This window comes from Orbicella franksi, chromosome 14 (genome assembly GCF_964199315.1).
Source record: "Orbicella franksi chromosome 14, jaOrbFran1.1, whole genome shotgun sequence".
In the NCBI taxonomy this organism is placed as follows: Eukaryota; Metazoa; Cnidaria; class Anthozoa; order Scleractinia; family Merulinidae; genus Orbicella; species Orbicella franksi.
The window spans coordinates 12,289,026-12,301,720 of NC_138158.1; the positions used below are offsets into that span (position 1 = coordinate 12,289,026).

Sequence of the window (12,695 nt, forward strand, 5' to 3'; positions counted from 1 at the left end):
TTTGATTTTTGCTTAACAGCGAGAAAAAGAAAAATCCTATACATGTGCCAATTTTCAAAAAAATTCACCGTCTGGAACGCGCTCAATATGCGTTTTAGATCACCCAAAGACCCCTGTATTTTCGTGACGTCATCAAAATAGAAATTCTTTAAGTTACGGTACTGCGCATGCTCACGTTTCGCTTCCTTCGCACGTGCTAGTTGAAAATTAGTCCAGCTTATTTTTCCCCACTACGGCGAAAAGTATACCTAATAAGTGTTGTAATACTTATGGAAATGCGTTTTAACTTGTGGTTTCCTCCACTGCTTTGAAGTGCTCAACGATCTTGGCTAGAATACGGGTTGTTTTTGTCACTCGCGGTGCCTTGCTAGTTGCTGAAGATGGAGGCAGAGACAATACGCCAACAAGCCCTTTTGCTCCGAACTTCTCGAAAACATTCTTAAGATCTCGATATGAAATGCCACTTCCGGATATTTTTTCAGCAATCTGTTGCTTGATGGGGAATTCCGCGTTTGTTGGATGATAAAGCGTTCCTCGGAACGTCTGCAGGAGTTCGTAGCGACGATCAAGGTATTTCACGTCGTTTTCTGCGTACCGTGTTGTTGACATGTTCTCTGTCAACATGTCCTCTGAAATGTTCAAACGGGAGTCGAAGACTATTCTTCTTAAAGCTCTAACATCCTCCATTGCATCGTGTGCGGGGAAAGGCTCATGGAAAAGTGTCTGATAAATGGATTGCTGATTTAATTTAACTGTGGAACCATCCGGTAAGACCAGAGAGGGATGTTTACGTTTGACCAAGTTCTTCATCACAGGGAAGTGTCAGAAAAGAAAACGTTAAGACAGGAAAGCTTTTCACAAAGTTGATGTCCACGTTGACGAAGAAGAGTTGGATTATCGAAAACCTGAGAGTTGTGCCCGATTAAAACAGTATAAATATTATTATCGCTTTTCACACGCCTGACAGTTTTCTCCAAGTAGGTTAGAAAATTTTCGAGTGACTTTCCAAGTGACACAGTTTCGACTGGTTGATTGTTTTTGAACAGGGTCCTGACGCCTCTGACTGTTCGGACACTTAAACCATTTACCCTTGTAGCATGAATATCTACATCCCTCAAAGGTAATATATAGTCGTTGAAACAGTGCAAACCTGATTGATCAACTGCTGAAAGCTGGCATATTTCTGCGGTTTTTCCAGACGTGTTTGTTTCAATATCGTAAATGATGAAATTGTAAACAGTGTTTCCGTCATAGGGAAATTTCTCCGCCACTGGTCTGATCGTTAATTCAGGAATGCATGTTTCAAAGTTTTTCAGCTCCTCACTTGAAATTTTCAAATTGATGATGTCGAATTCTTGGATCAGTTTGGTAGAATTGTTTGGATCCAGGTTAAGTCCTATTCCACTTTGGTATGTGTTTCCTTCCTTAGCTTGTTTTTTACCATCAAGATTTAACTTCTGCTTATGTAGTTGAGCTCTTCGGTGTTTGAAATTAATGCTGTTTTTTCTTAGTTTGTCTTGGGTAGCCTTGTGATCCATCCTTTCAATGTAGCTGATACAGTGTATACCAGGTTTAATGTTGAGGTTTTTCAAGTGTTTGGCTAATGTACTGATATCCAAGGTTGTTTTTTTGGAAACCTGTTAATTTTATAGCCTTAGAGCTGTGTGTACTTGCCATAAAACTGAGAATTCATTTTGACTTTTCTTTAGTGTTGATTTTCTTTGGGCAGAAAAATGGTTCTTCTCACCTGCTTTACAGTGCTGACAACATTTCAGTGAACTTCCCAAAACATCCAAGTCCATAATTCTACTTCCATGTGGAATGCAATTTTCCTCCTTTGTTTGTTTCCGATAAAAATTCAAAACTAATAATAAATACGTTTTAATGGTAATTATTAGGTTGTAACTGTAACAAAAAATTTGTTGGAATTTTAAAATGAAATGTCAAAGTGTTCAGGTATAATCATGTTGACGAGATAATTTGCTATGAACTACCTGTGGTATAATACAAAAGTTCAAATTGAGAACTATTTCAGAGCAAAGAAAGTCTTGATGAAGCACTTGTCTTAAAACTTTTAGGGAATCGCTTGGTGCCACGTATAGCGAAAACAAGATTTAAACCACACCTGACTTAAACGGGTTTCTCTTTTCTTCGGTGGGGACCAATCTTCGACCATTCCTTGAAACTCAAATTTCCTCTTTGCCCTCCACTCCTTTATCCCACGAGTCCTGTCGTCCGTGTTTCCACTTTGAGTGGGTTTCTTTCGTGAGAACCGACCCTTCTCGTCACGCAATGGTGGTTTTGTTTCCGGTGTCAGTTGCGCCTTTGCAGACACTCCAGCTGTTTTCGGTGTTTCAGCGCCCAGGGAACTCAAAGCAAAGCTTCCAACCGTAAAAAGTACACCTTGACCACTCTGTGACTTCCTTCGCATATGATCACGACCGTCTTCTCTCTCCGATGTCGGCGCGATAAGTGCTGCGAATTGGCTTCTCAGTTTAACCACGTCAGGAGAAGACGAAAGAAGTGTAATGTTAAACACATTTCTTGGCGTTTTGTGATGAACACTTGTTCGGGACAAAAAGGATAGCGGTAAGTGGAACGCGACTCACGATAAAAGTCTCGCCGCCATGTTTATTCTTGTTTTTTCTTTTCCTTTCCATACTCGCGCGCTCGCGCCATTAGTACCCATGCTTCGCGCGCCAAAAAAACTATATAGAGCCACCTTAAGAAACAGTTAAATGTTGATTTCACGCAAATGCATGACCACAGAAATGCTCATTTCACTTAAAGTGCCACTACCCCCCATTTTTTTTTGCTTTAATAAAATCTGCTAGTTTCCCTGATCACTTCAGCGAAAAAATTATCTCGATTGATAATTTCCCTGCATTTCTACAGGCATTTGAACATGTAATTTCTATGTTCACGACCGTGCAAAGTGGGATCTGGGTTGGGCTACTAGTGACGTCACTTCGGGAATTGGGCTAAAACACTCAAGACTTTTGACTGAGCTTCAAGGGCTGTCAGAACATTTTTGGGTTATTTGTGATTCATATTTTATTAAAACTGGACAAGATTTTTAAGTGAAAGAACTGTATCATCTAGCATTACAATTCGGAGGGTAGCTACGATTTGGACGGCTGCAATGTATATGTGACCTTCTTTGGGAAAATGGACACTAACGCTTTTTCGTTAAACGGTCAAGAAAAACGGTTCTAAACGGATACTAAACGGCTAACTCAAGCGTTTAAACGGCTTCCATAACCGTTTAAACGGATAGCAAAAAATTTAAACGGTTGACCAAAGTCAGAAAACTGATAGCTTAAAGCGTTAAACGGTCAACCAAAAAAACAAACAGTGAGCTTGAAACGTTAAACAGGTGACCAAAGTCCAAAAATGGATAGCTTGAACCGTTAAATGGTTAACCAAAGTCCACAAACGGACAGCTTAAACGGTGGAACGGTTAACCAAAGTTCACAAACGCACAGCTTAAACGGTTGAACGGTTGAGTCGGCGAGATCGTTTCAGGAAAAACTAGCAGTCTTACAATGTTAAACGGATATCTTTAAGCGCAACCATGGAGCATAAAAACTGTAGATTGTTAAGGATACATTCTGCGAACGAAAAAAGTACTGTCGTATCTGATGAACTTTGGTCGGGTTACTTCAAAATTCATTTGTTTTGCTTTCTCGCTTGTGCATTCTATTTCTAGGTAAACTTTTGCCGCTTTCGTGCGACTTTACGTTGATTCTCTTCCCTGACATTATTTTGTTGATTTAAGCGCAAGTTACAAAGAACAGTTTCGCTGCCAATATCTCAACCTGAACGGCTAGTGAAAGAAATGCTAAAATAACAAAACCCGTAACCTCTGGAAGCAAATTATACGTAACGTCATTGACAAGAAAATTTTTCACTACATGCGTTCAACAGGCGCAACTAACTTTTTATACCGTCATAAAACCTGTAATAATAACCATCGCAAATTGAGACTCCAGGTTTTAATCACAATCTCCTTCTTTGTTCATTGTTGTTTTGGTTTGAAGTTGCACGAAACAAATTTGCATACGCAATGAACTGCAAATGCCATGACCTTGTCAGAAGCCAAGACGCTTCAGGGTCAAATAATGCAATACGCGAGAAATGATTTGCTTTCTAAAGAAATTTTGAAGTTTCAAGATTACAAATTTTGGACCTTTTTGTTTCAACCATAGCTATCGAAACGGAATGCGCCACAATAAAAACTTGACGGCAGTATCGGCGTTCTTGCGGCTATTCGCCAGATTCCTGCTAGCTTAAATTCATAGCCCAGGTGCAAGATTTTTATCTTCTCCAGTTTATCACTGTGGTGTCGATCAAATGGTGAAAAGCTTCAGGAGAACAAGCGGTTAGTTACAGAAAGTTCGTAGACTTGGGCATCAGTTTTGTCCGAAAGTTGTTGTGGTGAAACCCATGACCGATCTATGCTTGACATGTCAACAGAACACCACCAAGCTTGTACGGGCCGCAAACCTTCCTGAGCACAAAAAGGCTGACTGTATTAAAGCACAGCAAGAGCATTTGGACTGCGCCCAGGTCGAGAGAGAGTTTTACAGGAAAACTTGCTCAGATGCAGCCACGACTTTCAGTCAAACAGATGCGGAGAGGAATCTAAATGAAACGCATGAACCATGTTCATTCAATGGCACAATGCACTACTCCTTTGACTATGCACAACAAGTACACTTTCCAAGTAACCCAATACAACCTGGACCGATCTATTTTAAGACCCCAAGAAAGTGTGGGATTTTTGGAGTTATGTGTGAAGCTGTACCGCGTCAAGTGAACTATTTGATTGATGAAGCTGGTGCAGTCGGTAAAGGAGCCAACGCAACCATTAGTTTCGTTCACCACTTTTTCGCTTATCACGGCCTCCGGGAAACAGATGTTCACTTACAAGCTGACAATTGTGCCAGACAAAATAAAAACAATTACCTTTTGTGGTACATGTATTTAGCATGGAGGATTGCCACTGGACTTCACCAGTCTATCAAGTACTCTTTCCTAATTGCTGGACTTACTAAATTTGGTCCGGATCGTTGCTTTGGAATCCTGAAAAAGTCCTACAAGGTCAGTTTCATTTCGTCAATTTATGAACTTGCTCGAATGGTGGACACTTCAAGCAACACAGGGGTGAACAAAGCCCAGCTAGTAACGACACACGATGGCCGTATTATAGTTCCTGCGTACGACTGGTGTACTTTTCTGAGACACTATTTCAAAAAAATCGCAAACATAAAAAAATTTCACCATTTCAGATTTTCCAAGGATGAACCAGGTGTTGTTTACTGCCGAGAATACTTGACATCCCCGGAACAAAAGTGTGCCTTACTGAAGGATGGTGCTGTGATCCCACCTGCTTCTGTTCTTCCGCAAAAGATCAACCCAGAAGGATTAAGTGACGAACGCAGAAACTACTTACATCGCGAAATAAGACAGTTTTGCAAGCCTGGAACTGAAGATTTAGTTGCACCAGTTCCATAAGTCAATCATTGTTTCGAACTTGACCAGTGCTATGCTATGTAACAAATTGGCTTTAGTATTTACTATTCTTTCTATTAAATTCAAACCTAAGCTGTAAGAGAATTAAATGATGCTTACGTAGGTAATTATTGTACATACACCATTGTTTACTAATGAAATAAATGAAGTTGTATACTGAAATTATTTTGGGATATTATTTTCCATGTGGTCCTTCTTTCAACAGTTCTATTCTTGTCCTCAAGTACGGCTAACTGCTCAATTGACGAAAATAAGCCGGGTAGGAAACAGAGCGAATTTGAACAGATTTTCAATCCAGCTTAAGCGGTAATCGATCAGTCAAACTCACAACAAATTTTGCGTGTTTGGTTTCTGAACTCTCAATTGATTGGTAAAATAACAAGGCCTCTGATGCAAAACAAAGACTGTTTTTCTTTAATAAGGAAACAGAAGAAGCAATAGATAATAATTATACAATAACGAAAGTTTTAATTGATTGAGTTCGGAGTTTGAATTCAATGGTGAAGGTTTTTACCTGGTTTTCGCATTTTGTTTTTGTTTCCCAAAGGAGGTCGTCACTGTTTTCGAAGTGTTCGGTCCCTTCCAAATCAAGCTCTCCATCTTGTAGAATTATTAGTGAGAACAGATTGAGGTCGTTGTAAAAGACTGTTATCGAGTGAGTGTTTCGTCAGTGAGCGGTAATCAAAATAACAATACGGGGCAAGCAGGGAAGTGACATCAAAATCAAATGAGCGCGCGCACGCTATTTTTATCTTCTTCCTGCTGTTCGACTGTGTGATCTGGTTGGCTACGGAATAGGTAAGAATAAACATCTCCTGAAAGATTGTAACTCTTCACAATCCCACCAAGCGATGACCTAAATTTTTGAGCTAAATAAATTGTCTATGACGAACGATTTAAAACTATGACACGGGAACCAAGACAGCGTTATCTCAAGATGAAGTGCACTGTTCTGAACAAGATCGATGGCAGAATCATGGTCGGAATGAATGGCTTCATTGGCTCTCAATGCTATACGTTTGTACAAACGGATATTTTTTTTCGTCGTTTGTCCAAGGATACGACAATTACTTGCTTTCTATAAACACGGATAAGTTGGAACTAAAATAAAATACCGTTGTCCTGCATTTTACGTTCCGCAAGTATCGAGCAATCGTTAGCTTGATAGTTCTGCTCGCAGGGTTAACTTGAACAGCTGCTGGCTTTCTTTTTTAACGGATAAGAAAACCATTTAAATGTTTTCCCTGGAGCATCAAACGGATAAGCAAACCGTTGAAATGTTTTCGCTAAAGCGTTAAACAGATGCAAATTTTTTTAAATGGATAAGCAAACCATTTAAACGTTTTCGCTAAAGAGTTAAACGGATGCAAATATTTTTAAATGGATAAGCAAACCGTTTAAACTTTTCCGTTAAAGCATTAAACGGATGCAACCTTTTTTAAATGGATAAGCAAACCATTTAAAAGCTTACACGAACTATTTAAACGGGTATAAATGGATTGTAAACGGTTTTGCCATATAAACGGAAAAGCGTTAGTGTCCGTTTTCCCAAAGAAGGTCACATATATATATTTTTTCATTCCGAAGTGGGGGTCTCCAGAGGAGATTGCCACATTGTAATTTAGGCCAGGATCAGGATCGCTAATTTGCTGGTCCACTTGGGTTATAAAGGTACAAGTAATGGTTGAAGTGTTAACTTACAGCTCTTAAAGAGTTATAAAGATGTCAATGGACACGAAGAGTTGATAATTTGACTTTAAGGAAGGTGCAGATTTTGGAGTGTCAAAGCATTTTTAGATTCCATTTCCCCCGAAATACAAGTTAAGATGCCATGCAGTAGTTGTCCACTCCTGCCTACTTCTCCAGATCAATGATTGAAAATAGTTTTAACATAAGAAATAAGCAGAAATATTGGCAAACAATATTCAAAGGTGAGGTAACTTTTTGCTTTGTTATTGTCGACCGACCGTAGTATATGCATAGTCAATTACTGTGTATGAACACATTAGCTACACAAATTGGCATGTTTTGTACTAATAAATCATGGAAAATCCTTTGACAAGATATTGAAAAGAGTTTCAGTATAGTATCAGTTAAGTGAATGCATTTCTACTTCACCGTAATTTTAAATGAAATGGACATCCATTTTACATACTCTAACATAGACCTGGGAGTTCTCGACTTGTTAGTTTGTGTTTTGGTTGACTGACAAGCGCATTCTTTTTTCAGCACGACAATCTTGACGGTAGCTCTAGAGTCGAATCTCAACCATTTGTTTCACTTTCCTTATATATTGATAAATGCTTGATCCATTCTAAGTTTGTAATTTAGATATATTTCATTCCTCAAAGACGAAACTCAAAGACCTAAACAAGTCTGTGTTCGGAGTGGCCATTGAGAAACACGGCCGGATTATGACCTTTGGTGTACGTGTGTTTTTATTAAAATCCACAAATACTTAGCTAATTCACCAGTTTGAAGCCTCAACAATCTTAAGAGCTTCGTTGTAGGAAGTACAGCTGTAGGTTTTGTTACTATGCACTTAGAAAAGTCTGTATTTTGAGTACAAAAAAATGCGATGGGTTTAATTTACCATGTAATTTCTTCACCTATAGGGTGTTGACTGGAACTTGGAGGATTGTTTGCACTAGCAATAGTCAGATGCCTTCCAGCTCAGTTTATCCCAAACACTATCGCATGTTCACTATATATGATTATATTCTTCTCAGAAACAAAACATTGTTATTCCCAAAATGACATCAGAAGCCAACTCATCCCATTCTCCACTATTCCTTGGTTGTGAACATAGCAATGAACAAATTTACAAACTTTGAAAATCATGAAAAATTAACGAAAAATTGCCACAGCGATAATTTTTTTGCAGTGGTGATCAGGAGAAAAAGGAAATTTATATTAGGCAGCGAAAAAAATCTTTGGGGGTGGCACTGAAAGGAAGAGTGAAATGTTGATTTCACGAAGCTTTTTCGAGGTTAGAGATCTGTCCACCGATCCCAAAAGTTGGCAACACTACAGATCATACCGATTTGTTACTTGTCACTACTTGTTAGCTATCATCTGTGGGACTCCCTGTGTCAATAACTTCAAAAAATCCAGTTCCTCTTGCTTATATTGCTGTTTACTAGGCCCCAAAAGCCACGAAACGTCAAATTAGCATGATCACAATGCATGCCGGAAAGGGTCTCTTCAAGTAATTTTCGGGAAAAGATGGTGGTCGATGCAAGACATATTTTATAATTCTAAAATCAGTTCTAGCTTTCCAATTTTTGACACTGGCAATGCTTGGCAAATGGGCCACAACTGACAAGAGGATTTTTTCTTGGGCAAGAACTGCTATTGGACTTTGATTTTCTGCCTGGCTCGATCTGACTTTAAACGCCTGTAATTCGATTGTATCTTCCTTTGAACATCAGAGCACATTTTGCTTCTTTAAAATGTGCTGATGACTTACGGGTTTACCAAGGTTTTTTGATGCCTCTCAACCACCAGGCATGCGTGCGAAGTACTTTAAAAGAGCACTTAAGAGCATCATATCTCATTTATGTTCAATTGTATTTCCTTTGGTGCTCACTCCAATTCATGTATTCCTGCTCCATTTCCTATTTTTCTTTGACTTACGAGGAGACAGCTAAAATTCTGAGGGATTTGGTTTTGACTTTGAACACTATAAACAGAAGCTACATTATTGTATTGTAAGTAAAGAATGATCATTCTTCACTTTCGTCTACAACTGCAGTTCATATATGAATTATTTCATGTAAACTTCACATCATTATTGTATTTTGTTGGCATTGGAAACTGCCATCTTCGCTTGAGAGAAAGCTATCTTGACCCAGGCAGATTTTCTTCCAAAAATGTGCAAACAGGTGAAAAAAGTCCAGGTTAGTGGTTAAAGTATAATTTTTAGTCAATTTACCGAGATTGAGGCAAATCAGAGCCTGAAAAAAGAAAACAAAGGCCTAAAATTCAACATAAGGCACATATGCATAGGGCTATTGAAATGTAAGATAAAAAATGAAACAGATAATTTATTTAACTAATGCCTAAACCATTTTTCACTTGTCACCGCAGGACTTGAAATTAAAAAAAACTGCTGGTCGCCTGGGTACGAAAATTTGGTTGCAACTTTGAAATTTTTTGTCGCAAAATTAATTGAGGCCATTTAATTAATAAATAAGTAGAGTTTGAAATGATTAATGCTTTAATTTTTATCGTTTTAACAGCTTTCATGTCATTTTGAGATTTAATAGTACAGAATGTTTAGCGTCTTGGACAACACCAGGGTCCATCTAAATGATCAAGTTGAACCTGTGTTCCGTTGCATAAATTAGGGCACCTAAGTGTCTGTTATTTTAGTCAAATCGATAAAATTCCAAATCATGAACAGATATTAAAGCTTGAAATTGCAGTTCTTAAATGCCTTCAATCTCTGCAAAATAACAATAACACATGTACTGGGCAGAAATATTAGCTTGCGTAGCAGAATTCCTTTAGTTTTACCTTTTGCAGGTTTTCCACAGATGAGAAAACAAGTAAAAGATTCTTTTTATATTAAGCTTTACACCTGAATTATCAGGGGTGCTACTACAGTGATTATTCAAAGAACCCAGAAGGACTGGATCATTCAATACGATGATACGTAAAACCGCCATCTTTGTTTGCTATAAAACCTCGTTTTCATGTATATGTTGGAGCTTGAGCCTGCAAAATATATGTGTAAAGAAACTGCTGAAAATGGTGAGCGGTTGAAGGAATATTGTTGCATGCATGCATCTCAGGTAAATTACAGTGCAGTTTGCCCCATTTCTTCAGATTGTAACAAAATTTTAAGACGCAATTTCAGTTAATCTTTTCCTTTTAAATTTAGTTAATAAGCAAACATCGTGCCAAAGTTTCAACTGCTAGCCCTTTTATTTCGTATCAGTCAAGGCAAAACGACTACTCTCATTTTCTTAGCTGCAAAATTAAGAGCAAATGTCACCAAAAATCAAGTAAAATTTGAATTTAGCGGCAGAAGTCGAAAAATCGATTTTTCTCTATTTTCGCCCACGTATAGCCCTTAGGTAGATATGAAATGTGATATAGTTTTTTTTTTCGCTTGAAATGCTTTGAATTCGTGAAAATCAAGAAAAACGAATTTCGCCCCGACTATGGGCAAATTGGTCGAACGCAAAGGCTGAAAATTAGAAATCTAAACTTAATTTGCGTTCGCGTGTCAAAAAGAACCAAAACTTCCTGATACTTTTTCTTGAAAGACAAAGTATTCAGCTATCAAAAACAGCCTATAACTTGTTTTGAGCCCCCATCAAGGAAAAATCCTCAAATGTTGAAAAATTGCTTTTGTTTACTCCGCTGATATTCCCATTTTAGGAATAAAATTCGGAGATATTTTTCGACATGTGCCATAACTCCAAATTCCCTGAAACTTCACCAGCGTAATCCTTTTATGTTGTTCGAAAACATGTATCAAAATCAGCTTGGGTTCTTCTTTGAGTGGTTTTTGAGGGGCCGCTGAAAAAGCTACATTTTAATGAAAACATCCGCAAAAAAAATACAATAGACTGCTGCGTGTTGTTTGAGGACAGGCGGGTATGAGCTTTTAACGACGACCTTGTATTATTAGTTATTTGTACTGATTAGCAAATTGCTTGCTTTCACTTATAGTATACTGGGAAAAGAATTCAATCTCAACACCAAAGTAACCTAATTTAATCGGAATAAGTGTTTCGTGAGCAGTTCGAATTCTTCGCCATTCACTTGGAACGAGATGTCGATTTCACATCTAAGAAACCGGAAGTCAATATACTATGCTACACGGCCTCCAAGCAATAACATACAACATCGCCAAAAGGGAAACTAATTAAACTAAAGCATAAAACATTTACGTTTTATGTTAGCTACCAGGTACTGACAAAATTATCCTGAAAACTCTGAACTCTTGGAAGTAATGAAAGGACCGGGAGTGCACCTATGGTCACCTACATTTGGGAACGAAACTAAATTCCTCTGAACTCCGTCCTCAAGTATGTCTTGGTTAATTAGGCCACGATATTTTTTTCTTAAACAGGAAGATACTATCCATTTGACGTTTAGGTGCAGTTGAAAAAAAAAGTTATTTGAAGGCTATACAGGCTAAAATTCGGTGAGAAAAGAAATCCCTTAAGAGATATCAATTTTCATAATTTGTTGATTTAAATCGGAAGCCACGCTTTTTTTTTTCATGAATCACGAATCATTCCCGTGGAATTTATTATGTTCTTGTTCTGTTGGCCTCTCATAGAAGACATTGAATTCCAAATAAAAAGTCATGGGGAAGGAAACTCATCGAGCCGAGAAGTTACCGTGTTCAAGGTGCGTGAAGGCCTTCTATGCATGCGAGAGGTCACGAACAACTAGCCACCTAACGGGACACCCGGTGGAAGACAAAATTAGTACTAGGTTAGCAGTCCGTTGAGAGCTGTGGAGGAGTCAGCCTGAGATCTATCATAACAAGAGGCATGGCATATAATCTAAGCTCAGTCAAGCTCAGTCACTGTCTTACTTCTGACAGGAACATGTACAGTCTTTACCAAAAGCAACCAAAAGATCTAAGTATGGCTTCTTTCATTTCACCTTTACATGGCTTGTGTCTACTTCAAAAAAATTGCAAAACTCTTTCAACATTTGAATTGAAAATGAAGAGAGCTTAGAGGACCTGACGAGATCACATATGTTGTAACAGTCGTAACCTATTGGATGCTCCAATGATACTTCTCGCATAACTGCGTTGCTGAACTCTTGAAGTGCACTCTCCCTTTCTGCGTCATCCGCCTCCTCGTCACTACCACTCAAGACATCTGGTAAGCGCCGTTTAGCTGCCAATTGACTGAAAAAGCTTGCTACCTGCTGTGAAGTCAAAAACTCTGCACTTGTAAACAAGCGATTTCCCTCACTGTCCCTGGCTCCCATCATAGCCCTTACAACAGATTCCGGATCTGCTTTTCTTCCCGAGATTTCTCCAAGATCGAATTTCTTTGTTAAGTAATCTTTCTGATTAGTGGTGAATCTGGTTCTTTTAACTTGGGATGACCTCAATGCCCAGCCCATGGGGAGCAACAAGTTTTCCACTGATCGCACTTTAGATGCTTCTGTCGGAATATTTG

The 12,695-nt window shown here is 38.5% G+C and overlaps 2 protein-coding genes across 8 annotated transcripts in view; both read left to right on the plus strand.

Moving 5' to 3' along the window:
* The window catches only part of LOC145467664 (dihydropyrimidine dehydrogenase [NADP(+)]-like), a 278,425-nt gene that overhangs the window by 57,219 nt on the left and 208,511 nt on the right, over window positions 1-12,695 (plus strand). The gene's annotated exons all lie outside the window — the stretch shown is intronic.
* On the plus strand, window positions 1,895-6,787 carry LOC145467707 (uncharacterized). Its single transcript, XM_081451310.1, has one exon. The coding sequence runs from the start codon at window positions 4,447-4,449 to the stop codon at window positions 5,515-5,517; it is 1,071 nt and encodes a 356-aa protein (XP_081307436.1). The 5' UTR covers window positions 1,895-4,446; the 3' UTR covers window positions 5,518-6,787.